Raw genomic sequence first — 15,096 nt, 5'->3', positions numbered from 1 at the left:
CTGACCCTCCTCTCTCTGTCTGTCCCTGACCCTCTCTCTCCATCTCTCTATCTGCCTCGATCCTCTTTCCCTGTCTCTCTCTCTCTCTGTCTGTCCCTGACCCTCCTCTCCCTGTCTGTCCTGACCCTATCTGCCCCGATCCTCTTTCCCTGTCTCTCTCTCTCTCTCTCTCTGTCTGTCCCTGACGCTCTCTCCCTGTCTCGCCATCCGTCTCTCTCTCTCAGTCTGTCTGTCTCTCTCTCCCCCTCATCCTCTCTCCCTGTCTTAGTCCCTGCCTCTCTCTTTGTGTCTGTCCCTGACACTCTCTCCTCGTCTTTCTCTCTCTATCCCTCATTCTCTCCCCGTCTTAGTCCCTGTCTCTCTCTCTCCCCCCCAACCCTCTCTCCCTTTCTCTCAGTCCGTGTCTCACTTTCTCTCCCTCTCCACCTGTCCCCCACCCCTCCAGTCCGTCTGTCTCTCTCCCTCTCTGTCCCTGACTCACTCTCCTCTCTCTTTGTTCGTCTTGTCTGTCTCTCCTTCTCTCTTTTTGTCCTCTCTTTCCCCCTAACTCTCTCTCTGTCCATCTCTCTCTCTTCCTTTATTCTTTCTCTCTTTCCCTGTGTGTGTCCCTCGCTCTCTGCTTCTGTCCCTTTCCTCACCTCTCCCTACTGCCCGCTCCTCGCTCTCTGACACTCGCTTGTGCGCACACACACACACACGCACACAACAATCCTGCAGTCAGACCTGTACACAAAACATGGACAAACACTCTCTCAACAACAGCACCGACACTGTTCACATGCCACGACAATAAGCCACCACATCCCCCACCCCACAATTACGGGCGAGGCGATGAGGAAGGGTGAACTCTGAAGGAAGCTGGTGAACACCGTGTCGCTGCCGACGTGTCCAGCAACCGTTTCGCCGTGTTGCTGTTGGAAGGTTTCGCTCCGGGACTGGGGCAGAATTTTGTTGAGAGCCTCCTTCCAAACGAGTCAAGGAGCTCGTTCTTTGTGGTGGCGAAGACGATGAATGCAGCATGCCGAGCGCGGAGAGACATTACTGAATCTGTCCGCTGGTGGTAGAAACACGTCACGGGGAGGGCAGTGGTTTCGGTTTCACCGACAGCGACACAGCTACACAGAATATTTACCTGAGAACAAGCACTTCATTCTTGAATGCCTGGAGCTGCTCAGGAGTTGGATAGGTCACTTTCAGAATCTTAATAGCAACATCACCTGTAACATAGGGAGAAGTTCACAAATATCAGAGGGACTGTCACGGGGGGACACGGACATGCAGCCAGAAGAGGGAACGGGGGATTATTTACTCCTGGAGGAGATAGGGAGGGAGAGAAGGGAGGAGGGGAGGTAAAGGCGGGCAGGGAGAGAGGGGCGAGAGGAGAACGAGAGGGAAAGAGCGAGGAGAGGGGGAGTGGGAAGGAAAGGGAGAGAAAGTGGGAGCAAGGAAGTGGGGGGTGGGTACAGAATATGAAAGTGATCATAAAGTGAGTCTTATACACTCACTGCAAGAGACAGGCAGACAGTCACAGAACACAGAGACAAACACACAGGAGAGAGAGTGGGGGGAGAGAGAGAGACACACACACACTGGAGATAGAGAGAGTTGGGGGAGAGAGAGAGAGACACACACACACACTGGAGATAGAGAGAGTGGGAGAGAGAGAGAGACACACACACTGGAGATAGAGAGAGTGGGGAGAGAGAGAGAGACACACACACACACACTGGAGATAGAGAGAGTGGGGAGAGAGAGAGAGACACACACACACTGGAGATAGAGAGAGTGGGGAGAGAGAGAGAGACACACACACACACACTGGAGATAGAGAGAGTGGGGAGAGAGAGAGACACACACACACACTGGAGATAGAGAGAGTGGGGGGAGAGAGAGAGAGAGACACACACACACACTGGAGATAGAGAGAGTGGGGAGAGAGAGAGAGACACACACACACTGGAGATAGAGAGAGTGGGGAGAGAGAGAGACACACACACACACACTGGAGATAGAGAGAGTGGGGAGAGAGAGAGAGACACACACACACTGGAGATAGAGAGAGTGGGGAGAGAGAGAGACACACACACACACTGGAGATAGAGAGAGTGGGGGGAGAGAGAGAGACACACACACACACACTGGAGATAGAGAGAGTGGGGAGAGAGAGAGAGACACACACACACACTGGAGATAGAGAGAGTGGGGAGAGAGAGACACACACACACACACACACACTGGAGATGGAGAGTGTGGGGCGAGAGAGAGAGAGACACACACACACACTGGAGATAGAGAGAGTGGGGAGAGAGAGAGAGACACACACACACTGGAGATAGAGAGAGTGGGGAGAGAGAGAGACACACACACACACTGGAGATAGAGAGAGTGGGGAGAGAGACACACACACACACTGGAGATAGAGAGAGTGGGGAGAGAGAGAGAGACACACACACACACTGGAGATAGAGAGTGTGGGGGGAGAGAGAGAGAGACACACACACACTGGAGATAGAGAGAGTGGGGAGAGAGAGAGAGACACACACACACTGGAGATAGAGAGAGTGGGGAGAGAGAGACACACACACACACACACACTGGAGATAGAGAGTGTGGGGCGAGAGAGAGAGAGACACACACACACACTGGAGATAGAGAGAGTGGGGAGAGAGAGAGAGAGACACACACACACACTGGAGATAGAGAGAGTGGGGAGAGAGAGAGACACACACACACACACTGGAGATAGAGAGAGTGGGGAGAGAGAGAGAGACACACACACACACTGGAGATAGAGAGAGTGGCGAGAGAGAGAGACACACACACACACTGGAGATAGAGAGAGTGGGGGGAGAGAGAGAGAGACACACACACACACTGGAGATAGAGAGAGTGGGGAGAGAGAGAGAGACACACACACACACTGGAGATAGAGAGAGTGGGGAGAGAGAGAGAGACACACACACACACTGGAGATAGAGAGAGTGGGGAGAGAGAGACACACACACACACACACACTGGAGATAGAGAGTGTGGGGCGAGAGAGAGAGACACACACACACACACTGGAGATAGAGAGAGTGGGGAGAGAGAGAGACACACACACACACTGGAGATAGAGAGAGTGGGGAGAGAGAGAGACACACACACACACACTGGAGATAGAGAGAGTGGGGAGAGAGAGAGAGACACACACACACACTGGAGATAGAGAGAGTGGCGAGAGAGAGAGACACACACACACACTGGAGATAGAGAGAGTGGGGGAGAGAGAGAGAGACACACACACACACTGGAGATAGAGAGAGTGGGGAGAGAGAGAGAGACACACACACACACTGGAGATAGAGAGAGTGGGGAGAGAGAGAGAGACACACACACACACTGGAGATAGAGAGAGTGGGGAGAGAGAGACACACACACACACACACACTGGAGATAGAGAGTGTGGGGTGAGAGAGAGAGACACACACACACACACTGGAGATAGAGAGAGTGGGGAGAGAGAGAGACACACACACACACTGGAGATAGAGAGAGTGGGGAGAGAGAGAGAGACAGACACACAGGAGATAGAGAGAGTGGGGAGAGAGAGAGAGACACACACACACACACTGGAGATAGAGAGAGTGGGGAGAGAGAGAGACACACACACACACACACTGGAGATAGAGAGAGTGGGGAGAGAGAGAGACACACACACACACACACTGGAGATAGAGAGAGTGGGGAGAGAGAGAGACACACACACACACACTGGAGATAGAGAGAGTGGGGAGAGAGAGAGAGACAGACACACAGAAGATAGAGAGAGTGGGGAGAGAGAGAGAGACACACACACACACACTGGAGATAGAGAGAGTGGGGAGAGAGAGAGAGACACACACACACACACTGGAGATAGAGTGGGGAGAGAGAGACACACACACACACAGGAGATAGAGAGAGTGGGGAGAGAGAGAGACACACACACACACACACTGGAGATAGAGAGAGTGGGGAGAGAGAGAGACACACACACACACTGGAGATAGAGAGAGTGGGGAGAGAGAGAGACACACACACACACTGGAGATAGAGAGAGTGGGGAGAGAGAGAGAGACAGACACACAGGAGATAGAGAGAGTGGGGAGAGAGAGAGAGACACACACACACACACTGGAGATAGAGAGAGTGGGGAGAGAGAGACACACACACACACACACTGGAGATAGAGAGAGTGGGGAGAGAGAGAGACACATACACACACTGGAGATAGAGAGAGTGGGGAGAGAGAGAGACACACACACACACTGGAGATAGAGAGAGTGGGGAGAGAGAGAGACACACACACACACACACTGGAGATAGAGAGAGTGGGGAGAGAGAGAGACACACACACACAGGAGATAGAGAGAGTGGGGAGAGAGAGAGACACACACACACACTGGAGATAGAGAGAGTGGGGAGAGAGAGAGAGACACACACACACACTGGAGATAGAGAGAGTGGGGAGAGAGAGAGAGACACACACACACACTGGAGATAGAGAGAGTGGGGAGAGAGAGAGACACACACACACAGGAGATAGAGAGAGTGGGGAGAGAGAGAGACACACACACACACACACACTGGAGATAGAGAGAGTGGGGAGAGAGAGAGACACACACACACTGGAGATAGAGAGAGTGGAGAGACAGGCACACACACAGGAGATAGAGAGTGGAGAGACAGAGAGAGAGATAGAGACAGACACACAGGAGAGAGAGAGAGTGGAGAGAGAGGGAGACAGAGTGGTGAGAGAGACATGCAAGAGACAGGGGAGGGGGTGGGGGGGAGAGGGAGAGTGAGAGAGACAGACATACTGGAGACAGAGAGCGTGGAGAGAGAGAGGGAGAAAGGGTTGGGAGAGAGGCAAGGAGGGGAAGAGGGACAGACAGAGACAAACCAGGCAGACAGCGATGGGGAGAAGGAGCAGGCATTAAACTGAGGAAAGAGACAGCTCGAACCTGGGTGAGAAAGAGGTGCTAATATTAAATTCCCCACTGTCGAATCAGTCATTGCAAGAACCAGGAGAGGAGAGAGGTCAGCATTCTGAAAGGCAAGCAACCACGCTGCCCTGTGCTTAGCGTGCTCCTGTCCTCTCCCTGCCGCGTTCTTGCCCCTGTATTTACCATGCCACTTTGCTTTGTATACAGTCCCGAAAGACCCTGCTCCAATCCTTTTCAGTATGTTTATCTCGCTGCCTTGGATCTCCCAGTAGATGCTGGAATCTCTGTACGGCCGCGCCCTCTGGAAAACAAGTAAGACGGGGTTAATCACACACCGCAGAGTGGGCGGCCCCTCACTCACAGGGTGATCTCTCCGAAAGGACCCCCTCTCCCATAGGGAGACCCTTCACTCAAAGGCCGATTACCACTCCCCCAATTCAGTTCCGACAGACTCAAAACAGTGGTGTGAAGTTAACGGAACACCCACAGACAGCGGCTGCGCTAGCTCATGCTGATACGCCCCGGGTCGCGTTCGCCTTCGTTTTGCACCCCGGGCCGCGTTAGCCTGTGTAATGCACTCCAGCCTGTGTTGTAGCCCGTAGACGTCGGCAATCGGAGCAGGATGAGGGCATACAGCCCCTCTAGCCTGCTCCTGCACTCCCCCACTAACCCCCCCTCCCCGTCCCCTACCCCTACCCTTGCCCGGCTGTTACCCTGTCACTGACTTTCTGCCACGTTACTCTTAGCGGGTCTTAAGGAGCTTCATCTCGAATAAGGTCGCGTGCATACCTGGAGTGCTGGGTACAGTTCTGGGTCCTGGTACCCGTGCCCGCCCGTGACCCGAGCACCCGCCGCTCTGCTCACCACTTTCCTCCTGTCGTCCGACGACGACAGTTTCCTCTCCCGGTTTGGCGTCACCGGCGACTTGGGCTGCGGAGTCGCTGGTCCCTGCGGTGAGGCCGAGTAGGGCGGGCTGGGTGACTGCTTGCAGGACCCTGGGGGGGGGGGGGGGGGGGAGAGGGAAAATCAGAGGTCACAGCGTCACGCTCCCACGAGAGGTGTCAAACACCCACCCCGCCTCAAGTACCGCCGTACAGCCACCCCGGTGAACTGCACGCCTGCCCCGACCCGCGTGTACTGTCCTTTTCTTCCCCATGTAGTACACACCCACCCATTCCGTAATCCGGGCCCCTGCGTTCTGTACCCCGGGTCCCTGTGTGTGTTATACCCTGAGCCCCTGTGTGTGTTATACCCTGGGCCCCTGTGTGTGTAATACCCTGGGTCCCTGTGTGTGTTATACTCTGGGTCCCTGTGTGTGTAATACCCTGGGTCCCTGTGTGTGTTAAACCCTGGGCCCCTGTGTGTGTAATACCCTGGGTCCCTGTGTGTGTTATACTCTGGGTCCCTGTGTGTGTAATACCCTGGGTCCCTGTGTGTGTTAAACCCTGGGCCCCTGTGTGTGTAATACCCTGGGCTCCTGTGTGTGTTATACCCTGGGTCCCTGTGTGTGTTATACCCTGGGCCCCTGTGTGTGTAATACCCTGGGTCCCTGTGTGTGTTAAACCCTGGGCTCCTGTGTGTGTTATACTCTGGGTCCCTGTGTGTGTAATACCCTGGGTCCCTGTGTGTGTTAAACCCTGGGCCCCTGTGTGTGTAATACCCTGGGCCCCTGTGTGTGTAATACCCTGGGCTCCTGTGTGTGTTATACCCTGGGTCCCTGTGTGTGTTATACCCTGGGCCCTTGTGTGTGTTATACCCTGGGCCCCTGTGTGTGTAATACCCTGGGCTCCTGTGTGTGTTATACCCTGGGTCCCTGTGTGTGTTAAACCCTGGGCCCCTGTGTGTGTAATACCCTGGGCTCCTGTGTGTGTTATACCCTGGGTCCCTGTGTGTGTTATACCCTGGGCCCCTGTGTGTGTAATACCCTGGGTCCCTGTGTGTGTTAAACCCTGGGCTCCTGTGTGTGTTATACTCTGGGTCCCTGTGTGTGTAATACCCTGGGTCCCTGTGTGTGTTAAACCCTGGGCCCCTGTGTGTGTAATACCCTGGGCCCCTGTGTGTGTAATACCCTGGGCTCCTGTGTGTGTTATACCCTGGGTCCCTGTGTGTGTTATACCCTGGGCCCTTGTGTGTGTTATACCCTGGGCCCCTGTGTGTGTTATACCCTGGGCCCCTGTGTTCTGTACCCCGGGTCCCTGTGTGTGTTATACTCTGGGTCCCTGTGTGTGTTATACTCTGGGTCCCTGTGTGTGTTATACCCTGGGCCCCTGTGTGTGTAATACCCTGGGCCCCTGTGTGTGTAATACCCTGGGCCCCTGTGTGTGTTATACCCTGGGCTCCTGTGTGTGTAATACCCTGGGCCCCTGTGTGTGTAATACCCTGGGCCCTTGTGTGTGTTATACCCTGGGCCCCTGTGTGTGTTATACCCTGGGCCCCTGTGTTCTGTACCCCGGGTCCCTGTGTGTGTTATACTCTGGGTCCCTGTGTGTGTAATACCCTGGGCTCCTGTGTGTGTTATACCCTGGGCCCCTGTGTTCTGTACCCCGGGTCCCTGTGTGTGTTATACTCTGGGTCCCTGTGTGTGTTATACTCTGGGTCCCTGTGTGTGTTATACCCTGGGCCCCTGTGTGTGTAATACCCTGGGCCCCTGTGTGTGTAATACCCTGGGCCCTTGTGTGTGTTATACCCTGGGCCCCTGTGTGTGTTATACCCTGGGCCCCTGTGTTCTGTACCCCGGGTCCCTGTGTGTGTTATACTCTGGGTCCCTGTGTGTGTTATACTCTGGGTCCCTGTGTGTGTTATACCCTGGGCCCCTGTGTGTGTAATACCCTGGGCCCCTGTGTGTGTAATACCCTGGGCCCCTGTGTGTGTTATACCCTGGGTCCCTGTGTGTGTAATACCCTGGGCTCCTGTGTGTGTTATACCCTGGGTCCCTGTGTGTGTTATACCCTGGGCCCCTGTGTGTGTTATACCCTGGTCCCTGTGTGTGTTATACCCTGGACCCCTGTGTGTGTTATACCCTGAGCCCCTGTGTGTTATACCCTGGACCCCTGTGTGTTATACCCTGGACCCCTGTGTGTGTTATACCCTGAGCCCCTGTGTGTTATACCCTGGACCCCTGTGTGTTATACCCTGGGCCCCTGTGTGTTATACCCTGGACCCCTGTGTGTGTTATACCCTGAGCCCCTGTGTGTTATACCCTGGACCCCTGTGTGTTATACCCTGGACCCCTGTGTGTGTTATACCCTGAGCCCCTGTGTGTTATACCCTGGACCCCTGTGTGTGTTATACCCTGAGCCCCTGTGTGTTATACCCTGGACCCCTGTGTGTGTTATACCCTGAGCCCCTGTGTGTTATACCCTGGACCCCTGTGTGCGTTATACCCTGAGCCCCTGTGTGTGTTATACCCTGGGCTCCTGTGTGTGTTATACCCTGGGTCCCTGTGTGTGTTATACCCTGGGCCCCTGTGTGTGTTATACCCTGGGTCCCTGTGTGTGTTATACCCTGGGTCCCTGTGTGTGTTATACCCTGGGCCCCTGTGTGTGTTATACCCTGGGTCCCTGTGTGTGTTATACCCTGGTCCCTGTGTGTGTTATACCCTGAGCCCCTGTGTGTTATACCCTGGTCCCTGTGTGTGTTATACCCTGAGCCCCTGTGTGTGTTATACCCTGGTCCCTGTGTGTGTTATACCCTGAGCCCCTGTGTGTTATACCCTGGTCCCTGTGTGTGTTATACCCTGAGCCCCTGTGTGTGTTATACCCTGGTCCCTGTGTGTGTTATACCCTGAGCCCCTGTGTGTGTTATTCCCTGGGCCCCTGTGTGTGTTATATCCTGGGCCCCTGTGTGTGTTATTCCCTGGGCCCCTGTGTGCGTTATACCCTGGTCCCTGTGTGTGTTATACCCTGAGCCCCTGTGTGTGTTATTCCCTGGGCCCCTGTGTGCGTTATATCCTGGGCCCCTGTGTGTGTTATACCCTGGGCCCCTGTGTGTGTTATACCCTGGGTCCCTGTGTGTGTTATACCCTGGTCCCTGTGTGTGTTATACCCTGAGCCCCTGTGTGTGTTATACCCTGGGCTCCTGGTCCCTGTGTGTGTTATACCCTGGGTCCCTGTGTGCGTTATTCCCTGGGCCCTTGTGTGTGTTATACCCTGGGTCCCTGTGTGCGTTATACCCTGGTCCCTGTGTGTGTTATACCCTGGGCTCCTGGTCCCTGTGTGTGTTATACCCTGGTCCCTGTGTGTGTTATACCCTGGGTCCCCTGTGTGTGTTATACCCTGGGTCCCCGTGTGTGTTACACCCTGGGTCCCTGTGTGTGTTATACCCTGGGTCCCTGTGTGTGTTACACCCTGGGTCCCTGTGTGTGTTACACCCTGGGTCCCTGTGTGCGTTATACCCTGGGTCCCTGTGTGCGTTATACCCTGGGCCCCTGTGTGTGTTGTACCCTGGGTCCCCGTGTGCGTTACACCCTGGGTCCCTGTGTGCGTTATACCCTGGGCCCCTGTGTGTGTTGTACCCTGGGTCCCCGTGTGTGTTACACCCTGGGTCCCTGTGTGTGTTATACCCTGGGCCCCTGTGTGTGTTATACCCTGGGTCCCCGTGTGTGTTATACCCTGGGCCCTTGTGTGTGTTACACCCTGGGCCCCTGTGTGTGTTATACCCTGGGTCCCCGTGTGTGTTATATCCTGGGTCCCTGTGTGTGTTATACCCTGGGCCCTTGTGTGTGTTACACCCTGGGTCCCTGTGTGTGTTATACCCTGGGTCCCTGTGTGTGTTATACCCTGGGCCCTTGTGTGTGTTACACCCTGGGCCCCTGTGTGTGTTATACCCTGGGCCCCTGTGTGTGTTATACCCTGGGTCCCCGTGTGTGTTATATCCTGGGTCCCTGTGTGTGTTATACCCTGGGCCCTTGTGTGTGTTACACCCTGGGTCCCTGTGTGTGTTATACCCTGGGTCCCTGTGTGTGTTATACCCTGGGCCCTTGTGTGTGTTACACCCTGGGCCCTTGTGTGTGTTATACCCTGGGCCCCTGCGTTCTGTACCCCGGGTCCCTGTGTGTGTTATACCCTGGGCCCCTGTGTGTGTTACACCCTGGGCCCTTGTGTGTGTTATACCCTGGGCCCCTGTGTTCTGTATCCTGGGTCCCTGTGTGTGTTATACCCTAGGTCCCTGTGTGTGTTACACCCTGGGTCCCTGTGTGTGTTATACCCTGGGCCCCTGTGTTCTGTACCCTGGGTCCCTGTGTGTGTTATACCCTGGGCCCCTGTGTGTGTTATACCCTGGGCCCTTGTGTGTGTTATACCCTGGGCCCCTGCGTTCTGTACCCTGGGTCCCTGTGTGTGTTATACCCTGGGCCCCTGTGTTCTGTACCCTGGGTCCCTGTGTGTGTTATACCCTGGGTCCCTGTGTGTGTTATACCCTGGGCCCCTGTGTTCTGTACCCTGGGTCCCTGTGTTCTGTACCCTGGGTCCCTGTGTGTGTTATACCCTGGGCCCCTGTGTGTGTTATACCCTGGGCCCTTGTGTGTGTTATACCCTGGGCCCCTGCGTTCTGTACCCTGGGTCCCTGTGTGTGTTATACCCTGGGCCCCTGTGTTCTGTACCCTGGGTCCCTGTGTGTGTTATACCCTGGGCCCCTGTGTGTGTTATACCCTGGGCCCCTGTGTGCGTTATACCCTGGGCCCCTGCGTTCTGTACCCCGGGTCCCTGTGTGTGTTATACCCTGGGCCCCTGTGTGTTACACCCTGGGCCGCTGTGTTCTGTACCCTGGGTCCCTGTGTGTGTTATACCCTGGGCCCCTGTGTGTGTTATACCCTGGGCCCCTGTGTGTGTTATACCCTGGGCCCCTGCGTGTGTTATACCCTGGGCCCCTGTGTGTGTTACACCCTGGGCCCCTGTGTGTGTTACACCCTGGGCCCTTGTGTGTGTTATACCCTGGGCCCCTGCGTTCTGTACCCCAGGTCCCTGTGTGTGTTATACCCTGGGTCCCTGTGTGTGTTATACCCTGGGCCCCTGTGTGCGTTATACCCTGGGCCCCTGTGTTCTGTACCCTGGGTCCCTGTGTGTGTTATACCCTGGGCCCCTGTGTGTGTTATACCCTGGGTCCCTGTGTGTGTTATACCCTGGGCCCCTGTGTGTGTTACACCCTGGGCCCCTGTGTGTGTTATACCCTGGGCCCCTGCGTTCTGTACCCCAGGTCCCTGTGTGTGTTATACCCTGGGTCCCTGTGTGCGTTATACCCTGGGCCCCTGTGTGCGTTATACCCTGGGCCCCTGTGTGCGTTATACCCTAGGTCCCTGTGTGTGTTACACCCTGGTCCCTGTGTGTGTTATACCCTGGGCCCCTGTGTGTGTTACACCCTGGGCCCCTGTGTTCTGTACCCTGGGTCCCTGTGTGTGTTACACCCTGGGCCCCTGTGTTCTGTACCCTGGGTCCCTGTGTGTGTTATACCCTGGGTCCCTGTGTGTGTTATACCCTGGGCCCCTGTGTTCTGTACCCTGGGTCCCTGTGTGTGTTACACCCTGGGTCCCTGTGTGTGTTATACCCTGGGCCCCTGTGTGTGTTATACCCTGGGCCCCTGTGTGTGTTACACCCTGGGCCCCTGTGTGTGTTACACCCTGGGCCCCTGTGTGTGTTATACCCTGGGCCCCTGTGTGTGTTATACCCTGGGCCCCTGTGTGTGTTACACCCTGGGCCCTTGTGTGTGTTACACCCTGGGCCCCTGCGTTCTGTACCCCGGGTCCCTGTGTGTGTTATACCCTGGGCCCCTGTGAGTGTTACACCCTGGGTCCCTGTGTGCGTTATACCCTGGGCCCCTGTGTGTGTTACACCCTGGGTCCCTGTGTGTGTTATACCCTGGGCCCCTGTGTGTGTTATACCCTGGGTCCCTGTGTGTGTTATACCCTGGGCCCCTGTGTGTGTTATACCCTGGGCCCCTGTGTGTGTTACACCCTGGGCCCTTGTGTGTGTTATACCCTGGGCCCCTGCGTTCTGTACCCCAGGTCCCTGTGTGTGTTATACCCTGGGCCCCTGTGTGTGTTACACCCTGGGTCCCTGTGTGCGTTATACCCTGGGCCCCTGTGTTCTGTACCCTAGGTCCCTGTGTGTGTTACACCCTGGGTCCCTGTGTGTGTTACACCCTCGGCCCCTGTGTGTGTTATACCCTGGGTCCCTGTGTGTGTTATACCCTGGGCCCCCGTGTGTGTTATACCCTGGGTCCGTGTGTGTGTTACACCTTGGGTCCCTGTGTGTGTTATTCCCTGGGGCCCTGTGTCTGTTACACCCTGGGGCCCTGTGTGTGTTACACCCTGGGTCCCTGTGTGTGTTACACCCTGGGTCCCTGTGTGTGTTATTCCCTGGGTCCCTGTGTGTGTTATACCCTGGGCCCCTGTGTGTGTTATACCCTGGGCCCCTGTGTGTGTTATACCCTGGGCCCCTGTGTGTGTTACACCCTGGGCCCTTGTGTGTGTTATACCCTGGGCCCCTGCGTTCTGTACCCCGGGTCCCTGTGTGTGTTATACCCTGGGCCCCTGTGTGTGTTACACCCTGGGTCCCTGTGTGCGTTATACCCTGGGCCCCTGTGTGCGTTACACCCTGGGCCCTTATGTGTGTTACACCCTGGGCCCCTGCGTTCTGTACCCCGGGTCCCTGTGTGTGTTATACCCTGGGCCCCTGTGTTCTGTACCCTGGGTCCCTGTGTGTGTTACACCCTGGGTCCCTGTGTGTGTTATTCCCTGGGTCCCTGTGTGTGTTATTCCCTGGGTCCCTGTGTGTGTTATACCCTGGGCCATTGTGTTCTGTACCCTGGGTCCCTGTGTGTGTTATTCCCTGGGTCCCTGTGTGTGTTATTCCCTGGGTCCCTGTGTGTGTTATACCCTGGGCCATTGTGTTCTGTACCCTGGGTCCCTGTGTGTGTTATACCCTGGGCCATTGTGTTCTGTACCCTGGGTCCCTGTGTGTGTTATACCCTGGGCCATTGTGTTCTGTACCCTGGGTCCCTGTGTGTGTTATACCCTGGGTCCCTGTGTGTGTCATACCCTGGGCCCCTGTGTTCTGTACCCTGGGTCCCTGTGTGTGTTATACCCTGGGTCCCTGTGTGTGTTATACCCTGGGCCCCTGTGTTCTGTACCCTGGGTCCCTGTGTGTGTTATACCCTGGGCCCCTGTGTTCTGTACCCTGGGTCCCTGTGTGTATTATACCCTGGGCCCTTGTGTTCTGTACACTGGACCCGGTGTTCTGGAACATATCGAGTTCTCCATCAGCTTCCTCTTGGGACCCGGTCCGGAGGAAACACGGTCAGTTAAACCTAGAAACATAGGCCTATCCACCATTCAAAAAAGATCATGGTTGATGGTCTAATTCAGTACCCTATTCCCGCTTTCACCCCATATCCATTTGGCATGAAGAAATATATCTATCTCCTTGAATATATTTAATGACTTAGCCTCCACTGCCTCCTGCGGTAGAGAATTCCACAGGATCACCACCCTCTGAGTGAAGAAATTTCTCCTCATCCCGATTCTAAATGGCATACCCCATATCCTGAAACTGTGACCCCTGGTTCTGGACTCCTCAGCCATCGGGAACATCCTCCCTGCATCGGGCCTGTCTAGTCCTGTTCGAATTTTATAGGTTTCTATCAGATGCCGTCTCAAGAAAGTGAAACAGGAAACAACGAATAAACTTACCAACGACATGAGATTTCAGTGCATCCTGCAACATAGAAAACATGAAACCATCAGCCCAAGAGAAACAGCTCAGCAATGAAGAAGAAACTTGAAACAAATGTGTTCAGCACCATGACATCAAACACAGGAAGACAGTAAACACCAATACTCAGTAACACAGAGTCTCACTGTCCGATAAATCCCAATACTCAGTAACACAGAGTCTCACTGTCCTATAAACCCCAATACTCAGTAACACAGAGTCTCACTGTCCTATAAACACCAATACTCAGTAACACAGAGTCTCACTGTCCTATAAACACCAATACTCAGTAACACAGAGTCTCACTGTCCTATAAACACCAATACTCAGTTACACAGAGTCTCACTGTCCTATAAACACCAATACTCAGTAACACAGAGTCTCACTGTCCTATAAACACCAATACTCAGTAACACAGAGTCTCACTGTCCTATAAACACCAATACTCAGTAACACAGAGTCTCACTGTCCGATAAACACCAATACTCAGTAACACAGAGTCTCACTGTCCTATAAACACCAATACTCAGTAACAGAGTCTCACTGTCCTATAAACACCAATACTCAGTAACAGAGAGTCTCACTGTCCTGTAAACACCAATACTCAGTAACACAGAGTCTCACTGTCCGATAAACACCAATACTCAGTAACACAGAGTCTCACTGTCCTGGAAACACCAATACTCAGTAACACAGAGTCTCACTGTCCTGTAAACACCAATACTCAGTAACACAGAGTCTCACTGTCCTATAAACACCAATACTCAGTAACACAGAGTCTCACTGTCCTATAAACACCAATACTCAGTAACACAGAGTCTCACTGTCCTATAAACACCAATACTCAGTAACACAGAGTCTCACTGTCCTATAAACACCAATACTCAGTAACACAGAGTCTCACTGTCCTATAAACACCAATACTCAGTAACACAGAGTCTCACTGTCCTGTAAACACCAATACTCAGTAACACAGAGTCTCACTGTCCTGTAAACACCAATACTCAGTAACACAGAGTCTCACTGTCCTATAAACACCAATACTCAGTAACACAGAGTCTCACTGTCCTATAAACACCAATACTCAGTAACACAGAGTCTCACTGTCCTGTAAACACCAATACTCAGTAACACAGAGTCTCACTGTCCTGTAAACACCAATACTCAGTAACACAGAGTCTCACTGTCCTATAAACACCAATACTCAGTAACACAGAGTCTCACTGTCCTATAAACACCAATACTCAGTAACACAGAGTCTCACTGTCCTATAAACACCAATACTCAGTAACACAGAGTCTCACTGTCCGATAAACACCAATACTCAGTAACACAGAGTCTCACTGTCCTGTAAACACCAATACTCAGTAACACAGAGTCTCACTGTCCGATAAACACCAATACTCAGTAACACAGAGTCTCAC

The 15,096-nt window shown here is 54.1% G+C and overlaps 1 protein-coding gene across 1 annotated transcript in view; it reads right to left on the bottom strand.

Annotated features, from left to right (window-relative positions):
- Nucleotides 1-1,128: 1,128 nt before the first annotated feature.
- The window catches only part of LOC137358407 (serine/threonine-protein kinase A-Raf-like), a 478,222-nt gene continuing 464,254 nt past the window's right edge, over nt 1,129-15,096 (bottom strand). The window contains exons 7-10 of the mRNA XM_068024352.1: nt 13,651-13,675; nt 5,757-5,962; nt 5,151-5,268; nt 1,129-1,217 (exon numbers count right to left, since the gene is read on the bottom strand). Coding sequence (XP_067880453.1) covers nt 1,129-1,217; nt 5,151-5,268; nt 5,757-5,962; nt 13,651-13,675 — 438 coding nt within the window. The remainder of the gene's footprint in view (nt 1,218-5,150; nt 5,269-5,756; nt 5,963-13,650; nt 13,676-15,096) is intronic.

The sequence above is a fragment of the Heterodontus francisci genome, chromosome 49 (assembly GCF_036365525.1).
Source record: "Heterodontus francisci isolate sHetFra1 chromosome 49, sHetFra1.hap1, whole genome shotgun sequence".
NCBI classification, from domain to species: Eukaryota; Metazoa; Chordata; class Chondrichthyes; order Heterodontiformes; family Heterodontidae; genus Heterodontus; species Heterodontus francisci.
This window is presented reverse-complemented; position numbering and strand designations above follow the sequence as displayed.